The sequence below is a fragment of the Scyliorhinus torazame genome, chromosome 7 (genome assembly GCF_047496885.1).
Source record: "Scyliorhinus torazame isolate Kashiwa2021f chromosome 7, sScyTor2.1, whole genome shotgun sequence".
Taxonomy (NCBI): domain Eukaryota; kingdom Metazoa; phylum Chordata; class Chondrichthyes; order Carcharhiniformes; family Scyliorhinidae; genus Scyliorhinus; species Scyliorhinus torazame.
The window spans coordinates 91,721,967-91,749,567 of record NC_092713.1 but is presented as its reverse complement, the minus strand read 5'-3'; the positions used below and the strand labels follow the sequence as shown (position 1 = coordinate 91,749,567).

General features: G+C 49.9%; 1 protein-coding gene across 10 annotated transcripts in view; it reads left to right on the top strand.

Annotated features, from left to right (window-relative positions):
- Nucleotides 1-27,601, top strand: part of lrrc7 (leucine rich repeat containing 7) — an 895,132-nt gene that overhangs the window by 782,224 nt on the left and 85,307 nt on the right. For all 10 annotated transcript variants that reach the window (XM_072511053.1, XM_072511057.1, XM_072511054.1 and 7 more), the window contains one exon: nucleotides 18,230-18,349. In XM_072511053.1, coding sequence (XP_072367154.1) covers nucleotides 18,230-18,349 — 120 coding nt within the window. The remainder of the gene's footprint in view (nucleotides 1-18,229; nucleotides 18,350-27,601) is intronic.

Here is a 27,601-nt window from a genome sequence, read left to right as displayed (position 1 = left end):
GGAAGGTCTAATGCAGGTAGGGAATATACAGTGAATGGTAGAACCCTCAAGAGTATTGAAAGTCAAAGAGATCTAGGAGTACAGGTACACAGGTCATTGAACGGGGCAACACAGGTGGAGAAGGTAGTCAAGAAGGCATACGGCATGCTTGCCTTCATTGGCCGGGGCATTGAGTATAAGAATTGGCAAGTCATGTTGCAGCTGTATAGAACCTTAGTTAGGCCACACTTGGAGTATAGTGTTCAATTCTGGTCGCCATACTACCAGAAGGATGTGGAGGCTTTAGAGAGGGTGCAGAAGAGATTTACCAGAATGTTGCCTGGTATGGAGGGCATTAGCTATGAGGAGCGGTTGAATAAACTCGGTTTGTTCTCACTGGAACGAAGGAGGTTGAGGGGAGACCTGATAGAGGTATACAAAATTATGAGGGGCATAGACAGAGTGGATAGTCAGAGGCTTTTCCCCAGGGTAGAGGGGTCAATTACTAGGGGGCATAGGTTTAAGGTGAGAGGGGCAAGGTTTAGAGTAGATGTACGAGGCAAGTTTTTTACGCAGAGGGTAGTGGGTGCCTGGAACTCGCTACCGGAGGAGGTGGTGGAAGCAGGGATGATAGTGACATTTAAGGGGCATCTTGACAAATACATGAATAGGATGGGAATAGAGGGATACGGACCCAGGAAGTGTAGAAGATTGTAGTTTAGTCGGGCAGCATGGTCGGCACGGGCTTGGAGGGCCGAAGGGCCTGTTCCTGTGCTGTACATTTCTTTGTTCTTTATTGGGTGGATGAGGAATTAAACATTAATATGGTGTGCCTCCTAAACAGGTACCAAAGGGCAGAATGTAATGGGGCACTGAGGGTTTGCACCCACCGGTTAAAGAACTGGTGGGAACGCTGTGCCAGTCCTCTCCAAGATGCCGAACTGAATTACCAGACCATCAGGAATTTACCTGCTTAGTGTGGGATATCCGGCTCGAATTTGCCCGACCAGGTCAGGAATTCCATCCTCAAGAGCTGCTAACCAATCAGAGGCTCATAGCTCTTCGGTACCAGCAGTGCCGCCGGAGCCACTGCAAGCCTGCTGAAGAGGTTGACAATGGATGCCTAGATGAAAATGTGTGTGTATGGGATAGGGGGTCGTGGGGAGAGAGTTGCTGGTGAACAGGGGAGGGGGTGAGAAGCAAGAGAAGGGGGTGGCTTTCAGTGGATTGCTTACATGATGGCAGATCTATCGATTGAGCATTGAGTGCCTGTGCGTAAGGGATCCCCCAGTAAGCCATTTACAAATCTGACAGGATATGCTAGTTGGCTCTCCTGAATGGCAAATCCCCACCCGCTACTGACTGAATAGAAGCAGCAGCGGGATGAGGCTCATAAGTGGCCATTAAGGCCCTTAAAGTCTAGGAAGCATTCAAAAAGGCTCCACCTAAGATACAGTTAATAGAAAATAGTGCCAACAGAATTGGACACAACCTGTTGGCCTGGATAATGAATTCGCTCGGAAGTAGAAGAAAGAGAATCGGGATCATGGGTATATGCTGTACTTTGGAGATGTGATTATGTCTCCAAGGAAACTGAACTGGGGTCACAGCTTTTCACTGTGCATATAAATTACTGAATTAAGGAGTGGGGAGCCTAAATTTGGGGCAACGTTAATTTAGGTGACAGTAAACAGTGTCGATTGGAGCAGCAAATTGCAACAAGACATTGATAAATTAAGTGAGTGGGACTATTGCAGCTGAAGTTCAAAGTGGGGAAGTTGAAGTTCATCCATTTTGTATTTAGGATGGACTAGGGCAAGAATATCTTCACATCTTTGGGACTCCAATGTCAGAGCCAAATGGAGTTACCAGCCCTCACTGTATGGGAAACAGTCACCCGGCAGCGATTTTCCCTGAACTGGTCAAATTGACCAGAGGGCAGGTGTGGTAAACCACTGTTGCACCTGTATTAGGTGATGTAAGGTAGGACGTGTACTACAGGTTCGCCGGTAGTCCCTGCCTGCTGGCTCCGCCCAGGAGGCAGGGTATAAATGTGCGTGTCCTCCAGCCAGCAGCCATTTCACCAGCTGCTGTGGGAGGCTACACATCTGATAGCAATAAAGCCTCAGTTGGATTCAACTATCGTCTTAGTCCAATTGATCGTGCCTCAATTTATTGCTATCAGTTTCTAAGGATGGGCCTCCGTATCAAACCGGATCGCCTGCAGCTGGATCCACACTCAAGCGACGCCAGAAAGGACTTCCAGCACTGGCTAGCTTGCTTCGAGGCGTATATCAACGCGGCACCAACCCCTGTTCCGGAGGCTCGGAAGATTCAGATTTTATATTCCAGGCTGAGCTCCAAAGTCTTTCCGTTAATCCAGGATGCACCGAACTACACCGAAGCCATGACTCTACTCAAGGACAACTACGCACAGAAAACGAACATGCTCTTCGCCAGGCACGCACTCGCCACTCGCTCTCAACTCCCTGGTGAGTCCATAGAAGACTTCTGGCGGGCCCTAATCCCACTAGTCCGGGACTGTCAGGCCGTTATGGCCACGGAACACTCAGACCTCCTTATGCGGGACGCTTTTGTGACTGGAATTGGGTCAGATCTCATACGCCAGCGACTCCTAGAAGGGGCCACGCGCGACCTCGCAGAGACTAAAACCCTAGCGCTCTCCATGACGGTCGCCCTGCGCAATGTACAGTCCCAGCCACGCGGCCTACCCCTCCTACGCTTCGTGGACCCCACAGACAGCCGCCCCAGCGGGGACGCTGCCCACCCAATACGCCTGCGCTGCACACCAGCCAGCGAATCCTAGGGGCCCCCGATGCTATTTTTGAGGCCCACAGAAGCACCCCCGCCAATGTTGCCCGGCCCGCACTGCCCTTTGTAAAGCCTGTGGGAAGAAGGGCCACTTTGCCACGGTGTGCCAGGCCCACTCAGTAGCTGCTATCGCCCCCACCTCCCTCGGTCACGGACAATGGGTGCCGCCATTCCCCCCCCCTCAGACCATGTGCGGCCAGTAGGCGCCGCCATCTTCCCCTCCGCGCAACATGTGCGTTCCATGGGCGCCGCCATTTTGTTCCACCCCCGCAACGTGCGTTCCATGGGCACCACCATTTTGTAACCCTCAAGATCTTCGGGCGCCGCCATCTTGTCGACCCCTCAGCACATGGCCACCACCAGCGTTCCAGGACCCGGGCTCACCAGCCGCCCCATTATCCAACCACCAACCAAGACTCGCCTCCATGTCAATCGACCAGTCTCGTCCGCATAACCTGACCAACGCATCCACCAGCGTGAAAGTCGACGGACATGTAACCTCTTGCCTGCTGGACTCCGGGAGCACCGAAAGCTTCATACACCCGGATATGGTAAGGCGCTGCTCCCTCACGATACACCCCGCCAACCAGAAAATCTCCCTCGCCTCCGGATCCCATTGCGTAGCGATCCGGGGGTACTGTACGGTCACGCTCACGGTCCAGGGCGTAGAATTCAGCGGCTTCCACCTCTACGTCCTCCCTAACCTCTGCGTTACACTAATCCTTGGCCTGGACTTCCAGTGCAACCTCCAGAGCCTAACTCTAAAATTCGGCGGGCCCTTACCACCCCTTACTGTGTGTGGCCTCGCGACCCTAAAGGTCGACCCACCTTCCCTCTTTGCCAATCTAACTCCAGATTGCAAACCCGTCGCCAGCAGGAGCAGATGGTACAGCACCCAGGACAAGACCTTCATCAGGTCCGAAGTCCAGTGGCTGCTTCGGGAAGGCATCATCAAGGCCAGAAATAGTCCTTGGAGAGCTCAAGTGGTAGTATGGTCGTGGACTACAGCCAGACCATCAACCGGTACACGCAGCTCGACGCGTACCCCCTCCCATGCGTATCTGACATGGTTAACCAGATTGCGCAGTACCGGGTCTTCTCAACGGTAGACCTGAAATCCGCCTACCACCAGCTCCCCATCTGTAAATCGGACCATCCATACACCGCCTTCAAGGCAGACGGTCGCCTATACCACTTCCTTAGGGTCCCCTTTGGCATCACAAATGGGGTCTCGGTCTTCTAAAGGGAGATGGACCGAATGGTCGACCGGTACGGGTTGCGGGCCACCTTTCCGTACCTAGACAACGTCACCATCTGCGGCCATGATCAGCAGGATCACGACGCCAACCTTGCTAAATTTCTCCACACTGCTACTCTCCTAAACCTCACTTATAACAAGGAGAAGTGCGTGTTTAGCACAAACCGCTTAGCCATCCTCGGCTATGTGGTCCAGAACGGAGTTCTGGGGCCCGATCCCAACCGCATGCGCCCCCTCATGGAGCTCCCCCTCCCCCACTGCCCCAAGGCCCTCAAACGCTGCCTGGGGTTCTTTCGTACTACGATCAGTGGGTCCCAAACTATGCGGACAAGGCCCGCCCACTCATATAGTCCACCCAGTTTCCCCTGACGGCTGAGGCCCAACAGGCCTTCGCCCGGATCAGAGCTGATTTTGCCAAGGCCACAATGCGCACTGTCGATGAGACACTGCCCTTCCAAGTAGAAAGCGACGCATCTGACGTCGCCCTTGCCGCCACCCTCAATCAGGCAGGCAGGCCCGTGGCATTCTTTTCCCGCACCCTTCATGCTTCAGAAATTTGGCAGTCATCCGTCGAAAAGGAGGCCCAAGCTATCGTTGAAGCTGTGCGGTATTGGAGGCATTACCTGGCCGGCAGGAGATTCACTCTCCTCACTGACCAACGGTCAGTAGCCTTCATGTTCAATAACGCACAGCGGGGCAAGATCAAGAACGATAAAATCTTGAGGTGGAGATCGAGCTCTCCACCTACAATTACGAGATTATGTATCGCCCCGGCAAACTCAACGAGCCCCCAGATGCACTATCACGAGGTACATGTGCCAGCGCACAGGTAGACCGACTCCGGACCCTGCACGACAGCCTTTGTCACCCAGGAGTCACACAGTTGTACCACTTCATTAAGGCACAAAATCTGCCCTACTCCATTGAGGAAGTAAGGACAATCACCAGGGACTGCCAGGTCTGTGCGGAGTGCAAGCTGCATTTCTGCCGGCCGGACCACGCGGGCCTGGTGAAGGCCACCCACCCCTTTGAACGCCTCAGCGTGGACTTCAAAGGCCCCCTCCCCTCCACCGCATGTCACACATATTTTCGCGGTGTGATCGAAGAATACTCCAGATTCGCCTTTGCCATTCCATGCCCTGACATGACGTCTGCCACCGTCATCAAAGCCCTCAACACAATCTTCGCTCTGTTCGGTTTCCCCGCCTACATCCACAGTGACAGGGGATCCTCATTCATGAGTGATGAGCTGCGTCAGTTCCTGCTCATCAGGGGTAACGCCTCCAGCAGAACGACAAGCTATAACCCTCGGGGAAACAGGCAAATAGAAAGGGAAAATGGGATGGTATGGAGGGCCGTCCAGCTGGCCCTACAGTCCAGGAACCTCACGGCCTCCCGCTGGCAGGAGGTCCTCCCTGATGCACTCCACTCCATTCGCTCATTACTCTGCACTGCTACTAACAGTACACCGCATGAACGTCTTTTTGCCTTCCCCAGGAAGTCCACATCCGGGGTGTCGCTCCCGTCTTGGCTCGCAACTCCGGGAACCGTGCTTCTCCGTAAGCACATCCGACTCCACAGGGCGGACCCGTTGGTGGAGAGGGTGCACTTGCTCCACGCAAACCCCCAGTACGCCTACGTGGCGTTCCCCGACGGTCGCCAGGATACTGTCTGGCCCCAGCAGGTTCCACCCCCACACCACCTCCGCCCCCGGCGCCACCCTCCCCTCCCCCGTCGCTCCCAACAGCACCACCCCCCCCGAGGACCATCTGTCCTCCCTCTGCCCACGCCCAACGATGAAGAGGATTTTGGCTCACTCCCGGAGTCACCATCGACCAGATCAGCACCAACATCGTCGACACCACTGCGTCGTTCCCAGAGGAACATTAAGGCCCCGGACCGTCTAAACCTCTTACCGGTCCACCGGACATCAAAGTACATTTGTTTGCTCAAATCTTGTAAATATTAACTCATTGTTGTATATAGTTATCCCCCCGCTGGACTCAATTTTTAACAGGCGGTGAATGTGGTAAACCACTTGCACCTGTATTAGGTGATGTACGGTAGGACCTGTACTACAGGTTCGCCGTTAGTCCCTGCCTGTTGGCTCCGCCCAGGAGGCGGGGTATAAATATGCGTGTCCTCCAGCCAGCAGCCATTTCGCCAGCTGCTGTGGGAGGCCACATCTGATAGCAATAAAGCTTCAGTTGGATTCAACTATCGTCTTGGTCCAATTGATCGTGCCTCAGCAGGTTCACTGCCTAATGAAGGATGATACACAGGTTTTGAAGCTGGCCTGCCAATAGAAGGCCCCCCCAACACTGAAAAAACTACAGGCTGCCTCAAGGTGGAGACATCCTCTTTCCAAATTCTTTAAATTTAAAATAAAAAAGAGATTCAGCTGGGCCATTATTGTGGAGGGGGTATTCCTTCACAAGGAGTGGTAGCTGTGACTAGGCTCGCAGGCAGAAGAGGTTTGGGGACTGAGGATGGGGTGATTTCAAAACCTACCTGCCTCCATACAGCTGCAAGTGAGGTTTAATCGAGACATGATTGTTGCTCAGCTCCCACGCCTCCAGTCAATCACGGATAATTGCCTCCCTCCCCCCAAATCTTCAAATCTTGCCTCCAGGAAGTTGTCCCCGCGGGAAGGATGGAGTTAATAAAACAGTATGTCAGCAGCATAAGCTTTCACACTCCTACAAGAGTTCTTGTACTCCTTTGAAATGAGCAGATTAAGAGGTGATTTAATTGCAGTGTTTAAACTGATTAAAAGGTTTGATCGGTTAGATAGAGAGAAATTATTTCCTCCGGTTGGAGAATAAATGGAGGAATAACCTTAAAATTAGAGCTGATGTGTTCCGAGATGATGGCAAAAAAAAATTCTTCACACCAAGGATAGTGGAAATCTAAAACTCTCTGCCCCTAGATCAACAAAAATTTCAAAACTGAGATTGCTAGATTTTCATTAGATTAGGGGATTAAAAATTGCAGAACCAAGGTGGATAAATGGAGATAACATACAGATCATCTATGCTCTAAATGAATGGTGGAAGAAGCTCAAGGTATGGCCTGCTCCTGTTCCTGTGTTTTCATTCAAACAGAGGAGAATTTGAGGTGATTTCATAAAGTTTAAAATTATGAAGGTGTAAAACAAATAAAACTGACTGTTTTCAGTGGTTGATGGTTCTGGATTAAAGGGACAAAGTTGTAAAGGGATCAGAGACAGCTGGGTCTGCATTTCCCCATTTTCTAAATGGGGAAATGCTTTGGAAATCAGAAGCACAGAGGGACCTGGGAGTCCTTGTTTCCGATTCTCTTAAGGTTAATTAATGTGCAGATTCAGTCGGCAGTTAAGAAGGCAAATGCAATGTTAGCAATCATGTCAAGAGGGCTAGAATACAAGACCAGGGATGTACTTTTGAGGCTGAAAAAGGCTCTGGTCAGACACCATTTGGAGTATTGTGAGCAGTTTTGGGCCCCGTATCTAAGAACGGATGTGCTCGCCTTGGAAAGGGTCCAGAGGAGGTTCACAAGAATGATCCCTGGAATGAAGAACTTGTCGTTTGAGGAAGGGTTGAGGACTCTGGGTCTGTACTCGTTGGAGTTTAGAAAGATGAGGGGAGGATCTTATTGAAACTTACAGGATACTGCGAGGCCTGGATAGAGTGGATGTGGAGAGGATATTTCCACTTGTAGGAAAAACTAGAACCAAGTGCTACCGTACTTGGGCAGCACGGTAGCACAAGTGGTTAGCACTGTGGCTTCACAGCGCAAGGGTCCCAGGTTCAATTCTCTGCTGGGTCACTGTCTGTGTGGAGTCTGCACGTTCTCCCCGTGTCTGCGTGGGTTTCCTCCTGGTGCTCTGGTTTCCTCCCACAGTCCAAAGACGTGCAGGTTAGGTGGATTGGCCATGATAAATTGCCCTTAGTGACCAAAAAGGTTAGGAGGGGTTATTGGGTAATGGAGATAGGGTGGAAGTGAGGGCTTAAATGGACAGGTGCAGACTTGATGGGCCGAATGGCCTCCTTCTGCACTGTATGTTCTATGTTCAGAGGATACCATCTCAGACTAAAGGGACGATCCTTTAAAACAGAGATGAGGAGGAATTTCTTCAGCCAGAGGGTGGTGAATCTGTGGAACTCTTGCCGCAGAAGGCTGTGGAGGCCAAATCACTGAGTGTCTTTAAGACAGACATAGATAGGTTCTTGATTTATAGGGGATCAGGGGTTATGGGGAGAAGGCAGAAGAATGGGGATGAGAAAATATCAGCCATGATTGAATGGTGGAGCAGACTCGATGGGCCGAGTGGCCTAATTCTGCTCCTATGTCTTATGGTCTTATGGACAGCTCTACTGTGGCAGCTGATAAATGCAGAGAAAGGCTCGGGGGCTTCACTCACCTTCCGGGAGCAGAGAAAGGCTGACCTGCGAGGGAAGCCTCTACTGGGACAGCTGATAAATACAAGGTGAGGTTCGGGGACTGCACTCACCTTCCGGGAGCAGAGACAACCAGACCTGTGAGCGATACCTCTACTGAGGCAGCTGATAAATACAGGATGGGGCTCAGGGCCTTCACTCACCTTCTGGTAGCGGAGACAGCCGAACCTGTGATGGATGCCTCTACAGGGGCAGCTGATAAATAAAGGGTGAGGATCGGGGTCTTCACTCACCTTCTGGAAGCGGAGACAGCTGGACCTGCAAGGGACACCTCTACTGGGACAGCTGATAAATACAGGGTGAGGTTCGGGGCCTTCACTCACCTTCTGGGAGCAGAGACAGCTGGATCTGTGAGGGACGCCTCTACTGGGACAACTGATAAATACAGGGTGAGGTTCGGGGCCTTGACTCACCTTCTGGGAGCAGAGACAGCGGACCTGCGAGGGAAGCCTCTACTGGGACAGCTGATAAATACAAGGTGAGGTTCAGGGGCTGCACTCACCTTCTGGGAGCGGAGACAGACGCACCTGCGAGGGATGCCTCTACTGGGGAAGCTGATAAATAAAGGGTGAGGCTTGGGGCCTTCGCTCACCTTTTGGAAGTGGAGACAGCCGGACCTGCAAGGGACACATCTACTTAGGCAGCTGATAAATACAGAGCGAGGTATGGGGCCTTCACTCACCTCTGGGAACGGAGACAGCTGGGTCTGCAAGGGACGCCTCCAGTGGGGCGGCTGATAAATACGGGATGAGGTTTGGGGCCTTCACTCACCTTCTGGTAGCGGAGACAGCCTCTACTGGAACAACTAATGATACAGAGTGAGGCTCGGGGCCTTTACTCACCTTCTGGGAGGGGAGAGAGCCAGACCTATGAGGCACCATCTCTACTGGGACGCTGGTAAATACAGGGTGAGGCTCTGGGCCTTCACTCACCTTCTGGGAGAGGTGACAGCTGGGCCTGCGAGTGACACCTCTACTGGGGCAAGGGGCTGAGTGAAAAACAATCCAGGAGTGACATCACAGGAAAACCGTAAATTGGTGAGAAGCTGTTATTGGAATTGTGTTTAAATAGCTTTGACTAGGAAAACTGAGCATTTATAAAGAAGTAGTTCCTTAAATTTTAGGAAGGAACACTGAAAATAGGGAAGTAAAGTTGCACTTACCTTTGTGTCCCAGGCAAGCTCCCTCAACTGAACCTTATTTTTCAAAACCTATTGTAAACGACACATTGCCAGGTTTCAATATTCAGTGAGAGGGGATCATGTGGCGGGTAGGCTTGCTAATTATATGTAAATGTATTAAAATTAGATTCTCACCTTTTGAGGGCGTGAACTTTGCTACATCGCTGACAATGGATTCTCGCGGGATTTTGGGCCCACATCGCCATTCGCGCTGATGGTGGATGCAAGTGCAAAATCATTCCTGTAGTCGTTTATGGCAGGAATTCTCTGGTCGTTGGGATTCACTTTTCCTGCTGGCACCCCCATCAGTGGGTATTGCAGCAAGTGGGGTGGTTTCAATGGGAAATCGCAGTAACAAGTGGCGGGAGGACAGAATCCTGCCGCCAGCGAACGGTGCGCCACTGGAAACACGAGAATCCTTCCCACAGGCTCAAGCTCCTTCAAGCTTTCATCGGATCTCTTTCCCCCTGCCCTATCAGAATGCAGTTTTCAGTGTCCTTTTAAATAAAGTCTCTTCACTTAATCTTCTATGTATAATCAAATGGACTTCCAGCAGGAAGGCACCCACTGGCGACACCTTGGTCTTTACCTCACCATAAGTCTCAACTCTTCAAAATGGGAATCTGTTCTCACAAGCACTCCACTTAGTGGTTAACCCAAAAACAAAACAGTCCTTTTCTTCTTTCTAGCATAGCAGCACCAGTTGTTGGCCTTTTCTCCCAAATCTCTCTTTCTGAATGACTCTGAGAATATGTGAGTCCATGCAACAAGGCCAGCTGCCTCCTCCTTTCTGTCTAGTTGTTAAAACTTGCACCTTAGTTTCAATGGGTTTTGAAGTGGGCTTCTGTTCCCATGACAACCAGGTCACACGGACTTGTCCCTAAGCAGATTTCATAGAAGGTCATATCTCCCTTACCAAACTACTCCAATTTACCTTGAATTAAAGGAGACAGTTTAAAATATAACCACTGTTTAAAGTCCAGTGTTTGTAATAGTAATTCCATTGTTGCAACTCTGGTCCTTATCACAACAGCACAGTATTTGTGATGGAGTACTCTCTCAATGCTGACAGTATGTTCATCCCCATTGCAGATATGCATCGTGCCCATTGTCGCTGTTGCAATGGTTTGGACAGCAGCTATTCTCTGTCACAGGTGATAGACACCAGCAGAGCGTCTCACCATGTGCCCATTCAGGAGGAACTTAGCACTGTGGAATTACATTGAAATTGCATCACAATTGAAAGCAGTCATTAAAAATACAAGGATCTCATTCCTATTGTTAATTGAAGATACTGTTGGATGCTCATGTAAGCCTTAAACAGTCAATGAATGCCCATCTGAGAAGGAATGATGAATACTTTGGTCTTTTTTTCAATTACATTAACATCGGCAACAACCAAAACAGTTCTACTTCATGATTCATTCCTCCTACTCAGGAAATTGTGTTGTTACCATCAGTGAGATGAGAGACTGGTGGGCACACTTTGTGCGGGAGGCAAAATGTCAACTTTCTGACAACGGGATGAAAGCAGGGAGTTAAGGTTTCAGTGGATTGAAGGTGGATTGAGCTTCCCGGCTGGAAGTGGTAGAACCCACTTTTAATGCATTACCATGTTATGCATACACTTTAAAACACTATTTCGCCAAATTAAAAGGGTGCCTCTGCAGTGAACAAGGAACAGTAGGGTTCAGGTTTATGACTGGTTAAAGGCGGTGTGCAGCAGATGAGATGGTCTTCCTAGTGGAGTTGGACTGAGTTGGAGCTGCTTTTCCATCTTGTGATACTTTGTTGGACCACGGGAGAGGAGGCATTAATGCACTGAGATTGAGTGATGGATATGGCTGATCAAGGGAGGGAGGATGGGTCGTGGAGGACACATGAGGGATCGGTGTGTCAGAGGGAGGAAGTTGGACCACACAGGGGAGGTCAGTATCCACAGATGGGAAATGAAGCATAATTGTGGGTAGATCCATGGTTATAGAAGAAAGGTCAATGGTGAGATCTTGAGAGTTGAGGGTAACAGAGGACAGGGTGATGGAGTGAGCGTTGAGGCTGATAGATGGAAGGTCAACAGTGACTGAGCGAGGAGCAGCAATTGAGGTTATCTGGCCTGGGTGGGATGGGAGAAAGATGAGCAGATGGTGGCAGCAGTTGAGGTTTTCTGTGAGGAAAAAGATCAGAAGGTTTTAGCGGCAGCTGTTGTTTCAAGGCACCCACTTACACAGCCAGACTGCTGGTGCTGGATTGCAGGGAATGAATACCTCCCGGGTGCCCTTTAAATATGATCCCTGGATCTTCACTCATATATGTTAACAACGGGGCCATCAACTTCCTTCCACCCTACTGCAATATTGCCTGGGCAGCTTGTCCGTGAAGATCTAAATAGCTGGTCGCCACGTAGTTGCATGTCGCCAGCCGATCCACGTACAGGTGGAGTTTCCGCAGACTTCCAAAACAAGATTGTGGCTGTAAGGATTTAATTTGTCAATGTAGAGGATCCAGAAGCAAACAATCTAGTAGATTTGTAGCAACAGGAAAAAAGGTTTCAGATAAGGAGTACTTTGGCCTACATCCATTTGGCATTTTGTAACACAAAGGTGAATTCAGCCATATGGCATTTGTATCGTATAAAGATATAGATTAAACAGTTGGTGATGAATTCGCCTGATGTGAGACACTGGACTTGGATGTCCATATATCAAGATGGCTGCCTATTATTGATCATTCTGTCTTCCTCATAGGTGATAAGAAAATATTGAGGCTTTGTAGCTGATGGAAAATGTTCTGGCTGATATGATTAGGTTGCAAAGTGTTATAACCCGCACGAGACATACGGGGTGGGACCAATTAGTCTCCCGTGATCCTTGTGTGTATGAGCTTCCCCACTGAGGGACACTATGTATAATAGCTCGGCCCGAGTGGGAGCTGAGCAGGGAAGTCTCGACTGGGACCGGTGTGCAATGTGTAAATAGTTTTTTGTTCAATAAACAAACAGTTTCTTTTAGCCTCTCATGTGGACTCCTCTGAAGTGCCCACTTTCGGCATAATCAAAAACCAGACGTAACCTGCATCCCCGGATACTAAGTCATTTGAAGAGTTGGTGATGTAGTGGTGGACCATTACGACCCTAGGCTATCGGTCAGCATGCAACGTTACCATTTTAACACGGCTGAAAGAATCCTAGGGGTGTCTATAACCGTGTTTTTGACACACTTAAGGAAACTGGCTGAATTTTGTGAGTATGGCTCTGCTCTCCCTAAACTGCTATGGGATAACTGAGGCAAAATTGGCCATGCATACAGGAGAACCACTGGTCATAGCGGGGATCGCGATGACCCCAGGAGTCTACGGACAACATCCGTACAATTACCACTAATTATAGTAGAAGGGCATGGCCCCAGTTTGCTAAGGAGCGATTGGCTGCAGCGTCTCCATTTTGATTGGCAGCAAATTTTCCAGATGGTCTGCGGAGGCCTCGATGAGACACTGGGAAAGTGGCCCAAGGTTTTTCAGGCTGGCTTGGGAAAAATAAAGGGACCTTGGTGAAAATTCATGTAAACCATGATGCACAACCAAAGTATTTTCATGCTCGCCTGGTTCCCTACGCGTTGCTATCAAAGGTTGAGGCAGAACTCTGATGGTTAGAAGACCCGGGGATCATCAGGCTGGTTAAAATCACAGACTGGGCAACACCGGTGGTCCCCGTCCTGAAGCTGGACAAAACTGCTTGCCTTTGTTGGGGTTTATAAACTGACTGTGAATAAGGCCTCCAGATTGGACCAATACCTTGGATCGAGGACTTATGTCAAAATTGGCTGGAGGTCACTCATTCACAAATCTCAATTTGAGCCATGCATACCACCAATGCCACTCAGAGCCAATGAAGTCATAGCCGCATTGCACTTCACCGATAGGTTGCCAGTTACAGTGGCCCAAATACGTGAGTGGACACAAACGGATCCCCTATTGTCCAAAGTTCACCATATATTATCGGTGGGCCAGCATCGTAAATTACCCATTTTCACCACCACAGTAGCGGTGTTCAGTGTGAAGACGGCATCCTCCTCTGGAGGACTCGCGTCGTGGTCCCGTATAAAGGTCAGGGCTCCAAACTGAGGTATCTTCAGAACGGATACCCGGGAGAGTCCAAAATGAAAATGCTCACCCTCAGCTATGTCTGGTGGTCAGGCCTGGCCATGGAGATAGAGCAACTGACCCAACAGTGTAGTGTGTGCCAGGGGCTACAGATACCTCCATCTGCTGCACCCCTTCATCCATGGAAGTGGCCGGGACGGCCTTCAGTATGGCTTGATGCCAACTTTGCCAGCCCCTTTCAAGACTCCATGTTCCTGATCATAACATACATTCAAAATGACTGGAGGTCCACAGGATTTCCTCCACGACTTCCAGGGCCACTATAGAGAAACTGCGCCTCTGGTTTAGTACACATGGCATCCCAGAGTGTTAGTCACCCACAATGACACGCCACTTACGAGTGAGGTGTTCGGAGATTTCATGAAATCTAAGAGGGGGCAACACATCCTCACAGTCCTATATCGCCCAACTTCAAATGGGCTAGCTGAAAAAATGATGCAAACGTTCAAGATGGGATTAAAAAAGCAGACCTCGGGCTTCCTCGACACACGCCTTGCCAGATTCTTATTTTGTTATCGAAACACTCCACATGCCGCGGCTGGCGTAGTACCGGCAGAACTTCTGATGGGCCGCAGACTTTGGACCCATGTCAGCCTTGCTTTTCCAGATATTGGTGGGAAAATACGCCACAGTTAAGAACAACATGCATGCCCAGGCAAGCATAAACTGACCAGACAGTTCATACCAGGTGTTGCAGTCTATGTTGGGAACTTCGGTGACGGTGACAAGTGGGTTCCAGGCATGGTAGTGCAACAAACAGGACTGATACCATAGCAGGTTCAGGTACAGGACCAAGAAATGAAGAGACATCTAGATCATCTCTGCACCAAGAGACCAAGACACAAAACTAATCCAGAGGAGCTAGCTTTGGTTCAGACAGCCCGACACCAGCAGCTTTGAAGCCGTTGCCCCAAGGGGGACCCGATGCAGAAATGAAGGAGATCGAGGATTTCAACTCCTACATGGAGACCCAGGCATCAGAGGTTTCTGCTGGTGGACAGACTGATGAGCAGCCACCAGTGGATTTCCAACCACGATGATCAGCGAGGAAGCGGTGTTCGCCATCTAGATATTCACTGCCTGATCCCGCTCCACATGTGCATGAAGCGCTGCCGCAGGGAAAATGAAGCAAGCGCCCTGCTACTCCCCCCTCTTCAGAGGAGTCATTGGACTTTGTGGGGGAGGGATGTTATAACCTTCACGAGGGTGGGACCAATTAGTCTCCCCATGACTCTTGTGTATGAACTTCCCCGTTGAGGGGCAGCGGTCCCATCAGTTGAGCCATGGACACTATGTATAAAAGCTCAGCCCAAGTGGGAGCCGACAGAGAAGTCCCGACTGGGACCTGTGTACAACATGTAACTAGTTTCTTGTTCAATAAACAAACAGATACTTTCAGCCTCTTGTGTGGACTCCTCTGCGAACACAATATAGAGAAACAAGAAAATGCTGCTGTAATTCCTCATCTCCAACTGGTGAAACCACTGTTTAACATGGTGTAGGGTCTATATCCATATTAGGGACAGGAGGATGATGGAACTACACTCATCTGTTTCATAGTGAGTTGTGTTGATCACCATGCTGCTCCGGAGAAACTCTTACTTCCTGACCTCTCAATGACAGATGAAACATATATTTGTAGGTTGACCAATCAGTAACTATCACACTGGCTGAGGTGAGCAGTGTCTCTTTGGATATGTCTGACTCCAAGGAAACAATTAAAGTTCAGAACCATGGGCTGAATTTTCCCTCTGGGGATGAAAAAAAGAGATCAGGGCTGTTTCTGGGTCCCAAACCTACCACCCCCTCTCACCAGGAGGATTTTCAAAAGACAGCCCCTTCAATTGCCATGGAGACGGGTTCTCTATCCAATTAAGGATGGTGGGCAGGTTCCTGAAGCTGGCGGGCCATTCAGAGGCCTTCCACTTTGAGAGGAGCAGCAGATTGTAATGGAAAGTAAATAAAAGAGAGCACACTTTAAAATGAAGGCACCCTCTCTTCAACCTTTTAAAATTATAAATTAAAAAATAGGTTCAGGAACCAAGGCTCCACTGTGGGAAGGGAGATCTTGTACAGAAAGGTCATTGCTCTTGCACTGTTGCAGGCTGGGAAGACCTCCAACCTTCACCAAAATGGCCCAGAGGCAGGTTGGAGCAAGGGAACCGTAGTGGAGTGGCTAATCAGTCTTTGGCACTGCCCACCTCTGGTCTCAGCGGGAACCAGCCTAAAGTCTCTGTAGCAGAATCAGTATTCTGACATACAAGGCAAACAAGTCCATAATGTTCCAGCAAATTTTTGATAAGTGCTTATTTCTGCTTCTGGAAAAAGTTACAACACAGAAATTAATTTGAAGATGTAAAACGGATGCCTAAGGATCCAATATGACAGGCAGCCTGCAGAAACTCAATCCACACTGACAATGCACCGCATACCATATCCCTTGGAGTCCAGGAATAATTTAAAGCCTCATTAGCAAATTTAACTGAGTGTTCTTGTGTGAAATTGACTAATGCCTGACTCACCATTTGTTAATCTTGCTTAACAACTCAGGGAGTCAACTGGCAGCAAGGACCCTTCAGTAATATTATTTAAAATATTCATTCACTACAATCAGATTTGTGACTGGTTTGTCCTTTAAGGCTGCTGGTTAACCTTTAGGTTTTTTGCCTACTTTCTGCCTTTTACAACTGATTATGATTTATTGGTGGCAGACTGATGTTGTTTACCTTCAGTTTTACTATATTCATGGATAGTTTGGTAGATCTAATTAGACCAAACAGAATTAAAAACCCTTGTACAATCCCTTAACTTCTGTCTTGTGCTTGTATACCTATCCTAGTGCCCCTTTGAAGTGTATCCCTAGTGATACCTTGGAAGATGGAAGGCTCCTGAGCTTCCATTGAGATACGTCAAATGGCCATTGCAGGTGACCTCGATCAGCCTTGGGCCCAGGGGGCACCTTGACACACTGCAGCATTGATGTTGGCTGGTCTGAGTTTCTATACATTAATGTGAGCAATCATCAAAGCTATCAGAGTGGTCAGCAGAGGCTCCACCATGGTGGGTGTAACGGCCATGTCCATGAATCTGACCATTTCCTCCATGCAGGACGGAGTGGCCTCCATGGTCTACATGAAGCCATGACACAATTTGAAGCTGGACACCTCCATACACTGAATTATTGCACACAGGCTATCTGGCAGGCTGCCCATGATTTTCCAGTTATGCCATTGGTGCCATTTTTAACAGAGTCCAGAGCCAGGGAGCTAATGGTGATTTTCCCATCAGCCAAAATAACCAGGAGCTGCATCAAGGACCAGAAGAGATTTAGTAAAGTAAGTTGTTAAAATTGACTTAAAGTTTCCTTTTGACTCGGTTGCACAAGAGCGTTCCTGTGGTCCCACAAGGAAAGCTTGGGTTATCCCTTTGCTGAAATTTGCCCTCGCTCCCCCACCTCTCTGGGGTAAAAGGAGCAATTCAAGCCCCACCTCTTTAATGTGTGATATTATAGAGTTAGAGGATAATCCACCCACATATTTTTAACTGAACAAATGGGAGAATTTTAGTACAATTGATATGTCTTCCCATTTGTTGCTAGCGTGTAATTGGTGCAATTGTAAATTCAGCATGTAAATAGATTAGATCAGTGTAGAAATAGAAGTGATAGTGCATGCTGAGTCTGAACCATTTCACAGCATGCACTATCTTTATCTGTTTCAATCACACACTTCTACTTTTAAAATTTAATTACACTACTTTAATTTAGGCATGTTAACAAAGCTCAATCGTATTTTGCTAACCTTTCATCTTTGCTACCTTCCATTTTGTATTATAGCATTAGTAAAGCTTGTACATACGCAGCACCAATCTGTTTTTACCTGCCTGTGCAGTAATTTACCGTTACAGAACTGCTTTAAGAAGGAGGATCGTAACGGTGCTGTTGGATTCCATTACCACACAAATTGCAGGTTTATTGCTGCTGTCACTTTTTAAAACCTTTTACCGCATATTCACTTAATCCATGTGTAAGCCTGGATGCTGAGTGCCAACCAGGTATTACGCTGAGCTTTATCCTATTTCACAACCCCTTTCCAGCAAAGCCATAAATTAGCGATCAGGAGCAAGAATAGTGCACTGGTTGATTTTTATTCCCCCCTTTAACTTACCCAGGAACTCTGAATTCAATTACGAATTAACATCACCCTGGATGATAGGCAATTCAGCACAAGTCAGAGTTAAACTTCCGATCTTCCTGTTCTATGGAGCTAAATTCTACACCAAAATCAACATATTGGGAAAATCCTCAACGGTTCACATTATTTGTTGTTAAACTGCATATGTAATTAGCATCAATCGTGAATGTTTTGATATTCTTACCTTTAGACACCATCACAACAGAGTAATGTCCATGACAATGAACTGGAAGATATATCTCCTACCAGTCAATGGAGCTCATATGCTTTGGGGAGGAGGGATGTACCACCAGAGAACATCATTAAAAAGGTTAGACCCTAGTGGATTTCACTTTCTGCTGCCTATTCTATAACTTTATGTTTTGTGGTTTTATACTTGTTCCATGAAGTTCCTTTGTATTCTTAACAGTGTATTTTGTTTCACTTTGTCACTATGGTTTACACTATCCAAACAATGAGTTGAACACTTTGACTTACATGTTTTATGTGTATCTTGAAAATAAATTGTTGCTCTGTTCAGTTTTGAATGTATGCTTTGTGAAAGCCAAAGGGCCAATTTTAACTTCCAATGGGAGTGGACAGCAATCTTCAACAGAGACATGGCAGATTTTTACTGCCAGGCCTCATTGGAATGCTGCTGGTCGGCTGTTTGGCCATTTCCAATGGAAGGCAGTAGCTGGCCAACAGAGGGAAGCACAGTAGCTTCCACAAAAGAGGATGGTTACTGGAAGCAAGGTAAATGGAGAAAGCAAGGAGTTGCTAGGAAGAGGTAGGGCAGTAAAGGCCTTACTTTCTTTGTGGTATCTTAGTCTACCACCAAACCATTGGTGTTAAAAAGCAGAAGAGGTGGGAAATTAAGCTGTTTCATTTGAATTGCTCCCCAGCTGTTTCCAAAAGAGGAGTCAAAGTTGTGCCTCATCAATTGAAATTGATGTATTAATTCTTGGACTACTGATGGATACCTCAAAATACCCTTCTCTAGGCTGACTGGGTTTTGTTTGTTTTCAGCTTGTACATTGTAATGCTGAAAAATAAGAATGGCAAAATAAAAGATAGGAGAAATAAGGGGAATAAACAGGAAGGACCCTTACAGTGATGTCAGGCTAACTGGTCTATAATTCCCTTTTTTACTCTCCCTCTTTTCTTGAATAGCAGTCTTATGTTGGCTAACCTTCAATCCTCCAGGATCATTCTAGAATCTAGGGAATTTTGGAAAATTATAACTGGCGCATCCATTATCTCTGCAGCTACCTCTTTTAGAATTCTACGATGTAGGCCATCAGATCCTGGGATGTGTCGGTCTTTAGTCCCTTAAGTTTCAACAACTTTTCTCTACTGATATTTATTATGTTAAGTTTCTCATTCTTCCAACCACCTTGGCTGCCCTCTACTTCTGGTTTGTTTCTTCTACTGTGAAGATACACAAAATACTTGGTTAACATCTCTGCCATTTCCTCAATCCCCATGATAATTTTCCTATATCTGGGCAGGATTCTCTGGCTTCCCAGCTGCATGTTTCTCAGCAGCGGGAGGAGTCACGCCGTTCGCTGGCAGCGGGATTCTCTGGTCCCGCCGCTGACAATGGGAATTCCTATTGAAGCCACCTCACCACGCCGGAAAACCCGCTGAAGGGGGTGCACTGCCAGCGGGACCAGAGAATCCTGCCGCCAGTAAACGGCCAGAGAATTCCAGCCTCTGCCTCTTAGTATATGTTTTTCCAATCTGTTTTTATATTCCTGACCAATTCACTTTCATTCTTTTTTTCCCCTTTGTATGAACCTTTTGGTCACCTCCTGGCTCATTTCGAAAGCACTCCACTCACAGGCCTAATACAATTCTTTGCAACGTTATGAACTTTGTCTTTTAATCTAATACTATCAGTCGGTTTGTTTTCAATGTCAGGTGTGTAGGCCATACAACCCAATGATTGGCGATCAAATCAAACAGCATAATTGTAAATAGAGAGTGCTGGAAAAAATGCACCAGGCCTGGCAACATCGATCGCCTGTTTTTGCTGAATTTTTGATTACCTTTGCAAATTTGATTTGTCTAATCTTCGTAATGATTAAATTCTTCCCCAATTATTACACTTCTATTTTTACAAGCTCCAATTAGCTCTTGCTTAATGCTCTGTCCAATAACTACTGTTAGGGGATTTGTAATCTACTTCCACCAGTGTTTTAGGGCAAAAGCAAATTACTGCGGATGCTGGAATCTGAAACAAAAGAGAAAATGCTGGAAAAGCTCAGCAGGTCTGGCAGCATCTGTAGGGAGAGAAAATAGCTAACGTTTCAAGTGCAATGACTTTTTGTCAAAGCTCAAGTGTTTTTGGACACTTGTTATTCCTAATTTCCACCCTTGATGATACTCCTTCCTGATCTTCTGAGCCAGGATCCTTTCTCACTACTGTTCTTATGTCATCCTTTACTATCAGGGTTATTCCCCCTCCTTTTCCATTCTCTGTCTTTTTGAACATTGTATACCATGGAATATTTATTTCCCAAACTTGGTCATCTTTTAATCATGTTTTTGCAATGGTGATTAGATCTAAACCATTTGTTTCTATTTGTGCCACTGGCTCATCTATTTTGTTGCAAATTCTTTACACATTCAGAAAAAGGCGCGAGATTCTCCGACCCCCCGCCGGGTCGGAGAATCGACGGGGGCTTGCGTGAATCCCGCCCCCGCCGGTTACCTAATTCTCCGGCACCGGAGATTCGGCGGGGGCGGGAATCGCGACGCGCCGGTTGGCGCCCCCCCCCCCCCCCCCGTGATTCTCCGGCCCGGATGGGCCGAAGTCCCGCTGCTAGAATGCCTATCCCGCCGGCGTGGATTAAACCACCTACCTTACTGGCGGGACAAGGCGGAACGGGCGGGCTCCGGGGTCCTGGGGGGGGTGCGGGGCGATCTGGCCCCGGGGGGTGCCCCCACGGCAGCCTGGCCCGCGATCAGGGCCCACCGATCTGCGGGCGGGCCTGTGCCGTGGGGGCACTCTTTTCCTTCCGCCTTCACCACGGTCTCCACCATGGCGGAGGCGGAAGAGACTCCCTCCACAGCGCATGCGCGGGGATGCCGTGAGCGGCCGCTAACGCTCCCGCGCATGCGCTGCCCGGCAAAGTCATTTCTGCGCCAGCTGGCGGGGCACTTCCGCCAGCTGGCGGGGCGGAAATTAGTCCGGTTCGGGGCTAGCCCCTCGAGGTTGGGGCTTGGCCCCCCAAGATGCGGAGGATTGTGCACCTTTGGGGCGGCGCGATGCCCGACTGATTTGCGCCATTTTTGGCGCCGGTCGGCGGACATCGCGCCGATACCGGAGAATTTCGCCCAAGAGTCTTTAATAAATATGGGCCTATTTGCTGATGCATTATTACTGTTAAACCTTCTGCCCCTTCAGCTCTGACTCTGTCTCTACACAAATTGCTACATTGCTCGATTGCCTGGACTTGTTGCTTTAGATTTCCAAATCTCCATCATTATCTTTTTTTATTTAGTTTTTTCCAATTAAGGGGACGTTTAGCATGTCTAATCCACCTGCCCAACAAATATTTGGGTTGTGCGCGTGAGACCCACTCAGACACGGGTAGAATGTGCAAAAGGACAGTGACCTGGGGCCGCAATCGAACCCGGGCCTTTGGCGCCATGAGGCAGCAGTGCTAACCACTGTGCCGCCTTGCTGCCCTCTCCCATCACCATCCTGAGCCCCCCCAACTTTTCATTTGAACCCCAAACCTACAGCGAGAGATGAAAATGGTTTCAACTGAGCCAAATTGTTGAAAGAACATTTGCTGATGTGTTATCTATCCTTCCAAAATGCATTGTTGTTAATTAGACTCAGAAGGAAAGCAGTAAGCTGGAGTTGCAGTATTCCCAGCTGAAGAGGCAGTGCCACTGCATCTCTTACCCCTCTCACACCATTACCTCTGGTGTTCCTCAAGAATTGATTTTTGCCCCCTTCCCAGTTCTCATTTACTTGCTGCCCCTTGGAAAGATCATTCCAGAATCTCATTCCCCTGTGCTCACTCATCTACATTGGCTTCTCATTAGGCAGTGCCTCAAATTTAAAGTTATCAGACGGAAGTTTGAGCCTGCGTTAGCCATCAGCAAGAATGGTGATGCGGGCGCAAAATCCTGCAAGATTTTCCACATCCCTCACTGGTGATGTAATGAGGTTCCCGCCCCGGAAGGATGGCAACCTCATTTACATGATTTAACATATCATTAGCGAGCTTTCATGCTGGGACCTCCCCTCTCACTGAATATTCATCAGCCGCCAGTGTGACATCATGCTGGTGAGACTTACAACAGCTGTATAAAAAGGAGAACCTGCCAACCTCAACTCTGAAGCGGATATCGGAGGTGAGCATTCAGATCGCCATCACCCTCTGGGGTGTCGATTGCATGGATTGGACGCGAGGGACCTAGATAAGTGCAACTTCGAGCTGGGGTGGCGGGGTGGGGTGATGATTCAGTCTTGGCATCTCAGGAGATGGGGTCAGGTCAATCACAGGGCTTAGCGGCCCTCCATGGCTGTGAGCCTCTAGGTTTCAAAGGTCTGGGGGCTTGTGTGCAGGCAGCGTTTTCTGTGTCCCCCTTGCTGGGCCTGTGGTGATATCACCGCTGAGGGATTGCCCTGCCAAAGTGGCAGCTGGAAGTGGGTGGGAGCAAGAGAATTCACTGGGTGCGCACAGGGGGAATTTATGAGGTCCCTGGGTGGGTTCCCGTGAAATACCAGGCTGCATGGGAAGAGTGGAGGACTCTGACAAGGAGTGGTTACCACTTCATGAAGGCAGAAGGCACTCACACTGGGGGGAGGATAGATGTAATCAGAATGAACCCCCAACCCTCACGTTGTACTTTGCAACATGAGGGCATGAGCTGTCTGGAAGTGTATACCATTGGTTATGGAAGCCGGGCTGTCAGGGATTAAAGTATGGATGGCTGGCTGTTCAAGTTGGGAAGCTTGTTTAATCTGCAGTCCATGAGAGCTGGGGGATTGAAGAGGGTGCCCTCTAAGGATGAAGCTGACTGCAAATTGCAGTCTTCACATGTATCAGGTATGCCTCGCTTGGCACAAGGGGAAGCCAGATGCCAAATCAGCTCCCTGACCTTTCCTTGATGAGTCAATTGTGACAATTTAGTCAGTATTGCAATGCGTGTGTGTGCCACTGATTGGTACCCAATAGTGCAATAGCCCCCAAGCATTGAACTCCAAGTTCTCTATAACAGAGAGGTGGCACAGATGTTGGCCCCAATGCAAGGCATTGTGGTGAATGCACTCATCAGCCATATTGTTTATGACATGATGTGTGGCAGCGGTTTGTTCCCCCGTGAGGGTATAAAGAGGTCTATTGAATGCACTCAATTGCCCTCACTCCTCATCGTTGGGGGTTCACATGGCCTGTTGAGGTTCTCAAGGGTTGAACCACTTCATTCAGGTGGAATTGAGAGGGATAACTATAGGGAATTGGCTATTGTAAGATAGGGGAGGGAGTTAGGCTCATTGGAAAGGTACTCACATAGGGGGACGCACATGGGTAATATCCCAGATCCTGAGAGAGCTGAGGGTCAGGGCATTGCCAGCACTCCTCATCCCTCACTTTTCTGTTCTCTTCCTTTCAGTTTGTGGTTCAAGGGAATCATGAAGCCAGTCAAACTGGCAGTTCTTTTGATTGCTGTAGAGCAGTATCAGCGACGTTAATATGCGGCTGCACGCAGCCAGGACCAGCGGCCTGCAGGGGAAGGGAAGGCAGGGCCTGCAGATCAACTGGGAGCAGTTGATCTACAGTTGAGGAGGCTCAGAGGAGACACTCCAGGCCACGGGTCTACCATCGGAGAGCATCCTACCTCCAAATGTCAGAGGTCCAGTGCCAGAGTCGACTGCGTCCGTCCAGAGAAATGGTGGACCACCTGTTCCAGATGACACAGGACTTGGCACCACATGGACTGGGAGGTTACCCATTGTCTGTGGCCCTAAAAGTCACAGCCATGCCCCACGTAAGTGCATAAGGAAGGTGACAGATGTGCGATTTGCAAGGATCAACTTTGACCAGGACCGGGTGAGACAGGATGCCAGGACCCTGATAGCTGGCCTGCGCTAGATGCAGAATGTCATTGACTGCATGCAAGTGGTCCATGGCATGGGACCCTGTGGTAGTATGTATTAGGGGTCATGTGGGACTGGAAGCCCTAATGTCATTGGCTGACAGATCCCGGGTCCTGGTTGGCCGTTGACCTCTAGCTCCGCCCTGAAGGCGGAGTATAAGAAGCCGGAGTCCTCCCCCGCAGGCCATTCTACTATCGAGCTGCGGGGGAACAGACACGCTTAATAAAGCCTCATCGACTTCACTCTATTCGTCTCTCGGAGTCTTTGTGCGCTACAATTTATTAAGCGTGCCTAAAAAGGACTATGGAGCTCAGGATCATCCCGGAATGCCTGAGGATCAGCCCCCACGCAGTGAACGTGGCAGCAGCCTTCAAGCACTGGCAGACTTGTTTCGAGGCCTAACTCAGAACGGCCACCGGCCGGGTCACAGAAGACCAAAAACTACAGGTCCTGCACTCGAGGTTAAGCACGGAGATTTTCTCCCTCATCGAAGACGCGGAGGATTTCCAGACGGCGTTCGCAGCACTGAAAAGTCTCTATGTCCGCCCAGTTAACCAAATCTACGCTCGCTACCAGCTCGCGACGAGACGGCAAAGTCCCGGAGAATCGATTGACGAATTCTACGCCGCGCTGCTGATTTTGGGACGAGCCTGCAGCTGCCCTTCGGTGAACGCAAATGAACACACGGACATGTTAATGCGCGATGCTTTTGTTGCAGGTATGAATTCCTCCCAAATCCGCCAAAGACTTCTAGAAAAAGAGTCGCTAGGACTCTCAGAGGCACGGGCCCTAGCAGCCTCCCTAGACGTGGCCGCGCGGAATACCCGGGCCTACGGCCCCGACCGCGCGGCAGCCCATTGGGCTCCGTACGTACCCGTCGTGACAAACCCACCCCCCCCCCCGGACACCCCACAGGCTTGCGCGGTCCAAACGCCAAGTCGCACCGGGGGCGCCCGCTGCTATTTCTGCGGCCAGGCGGAACACCCCCGGCAGCGCTGCCTGGCCCGCGCAGCAATCTGCAAGAGCTGCGGGAAAAAGGGCCATTTTGCGGTTGTGTGCCGGTCCCGCGAGGTCGCCGCTGTCCCGGGAGAACAGGGAGCCCTGCACGCTGCTTACGCTCCCCAACCCCCCCAGCGCCCCATGTACGACCCGCAGGCGCAGCCACTCTGGGTCCCGACCACCGCGGTCCCGGGAGAACAGGGAGCCTTGCACGCCGCTTATGCTCCCCAACCCCCCCCCCCGTCCCCACGTATGACCCGCCGGCGCTACCAATTTGGGTCCCGACCACCGCTGTCCCCAGAGATGAGGGAGCCCCGCGCGGTCCTAACGCTCCCCAACCCCCCCAGCGCCCTATATGCGACCCGCAAACGCCGCAATTTTGGGTCCCGGCCACCACGAGGGGAGGAAGGGCGCCGCCATCTTGGACCACCCCAGACCTGTACGACGCATGGGGGTGGCCATTTTGTCCACCCCCGCCGCCATCTTGTGACCCCCCAGCCATGTGCGATGGATGGGGGCAGTCATTTTGTTCATCCCCAACGCCATCTTGGACGGCAACAACGGACCCCAGTGTCGAGGGCTCCACGGGGTTCGAGGAAGACGCTCCACTACTACAACCACGTCTCGTCTCAATAATGCTCAATCAAGCTCGGCCCCGGACACTCCAGACGACGACGACAACGGTGCTAATAAACGGCATGAGACACCATGCCTAGTCGACTCCGGGAGCACGGAGAGCTTTATCCACCCCGACACGGTAAGACGCTGTTCCTTGACCACCTATCCCAGCGCACAAAAGATTTCCCTAGCTGCAGGATCCCACTCCGTACAGATCAAAGGTTTCTGCATAGTTACCCTAACGGTGCAGGGGAGGGAGTTCAAAAACTACAAACTACACGTCCTTCCCCAACTCTGCGCCCCCACATTACTGGGATTAGATTTCCAGTGCAATCTACAGAGCCTTACGTTCAAATTCGGTGGCCCAATACCCCCACTCACTGTCTGCGGCCTCGCAACCCTCAAGGTGCAACCCCCGTCCATGTTTGCGAACCTCACCTCGGATTGCAAACCCGTCGCCACTAGGAGAAGACGGTACAGCGCCCAGGACCGGACCTTCATTCGGTCCGAAGTCCAGCGGCTACTAAAGGAAGGCATAATCCAGGCCAGCAATAGTCCCTGGAGAGCACAGGTGGTAGTAGTGAAGACAGGGGAGAAACAAAGGATGGTCATAGACTATAGCCAGACCATCAACAGGTACACACAACTAGACGCGTACCCTCTCCCCCGCATATCCGACATGGTCAATCGGATTGCCCAATACAAAGTCTTCTCCACCGTGGACCTCAAGTCCGCCTACCATCAGCTCCCCATCCGCCCAAGTGACCGCAAGTACACAGCCTTCGAGGCAGACGGGCGATTATAGCATTTCCTAAGGGTCCCATTTGGCGTCACAAACGGGGTCTCGGTCTTCCAACGGGAGATGGACCGAATGGTTGATCAACATGGGTTGCGGGCCACATTCCCGTATCTCGACAATGTAACCATCTGCGGCCACGACCAGCAGGACCACGACGTCAACCTCCAAAAATTCCTCCAGACCGCCAAAGCCTTGAACCTCACGTACAACGAGGACAAGTGCGTTTTTAGCACCAACCGGCTAGCCATTCTGGGCTACGTAGTGCGCAATGGGATAATAGGCCCCGACCCCGAACGTATGCGCGCCCTCATGGAATTTCCCCTCCCGCACTGCTCAAAAGCCCTGAAACGCTGCCTGGGTTTTTTTTTCATACTACGCCTAGTGGGTCCCCCAGTACGCAGACAAGGCCCGCCCCCTAATACAGACCACGACCTTCCCTCTGTCCACAGAGGCTTGCCAGGCCTTCAGCCGCATCAAAGCGGATATCGCAAAGGCCACGATGCGCGCCATCGACGAGTCCCTCCCCTTCCAGGTCGAGAGCGACACCTCCGACGTAGCTCTAGCGGCCACCCTTAACCAAGCGGGCAGACCCGTGGCCTTTTTCTCCCGAACCCTCCACGCTTCAGAAATCCGCCACTCCTCAGTGGAAAAGGAAGCCCAAGCCATAGTGGAAGCTGTGCGACATTGGAGGCATTACATGGCCGCAGGAGATTCACGATCCTCACCGACCAACGGTCGGTAGCCTTCATGTTCGATAATGCACTGCGGGGCAAAATCAAAAACGACAAGATCTTAAGGTGGAGGATCGAGCTCTCCACCTTCAACTACGAGATCTTGTATCGTCCCGGAAAGCTGAACGAGCCGTCCGATGCCCTATCCCGCGGCACATGTGCCAATGCACAAATTAACCGCCTCCAAACCCTCCACGAAGACCTCTGCCACCCGGGGGTCACTCGGTTTTTCCACTTCATCAAGTCCCGCAACCTCCCATACTCTTTAGAGGAGGTCCGTACAGTCACAAGGGACTGCCACATCTGCGCAGAATG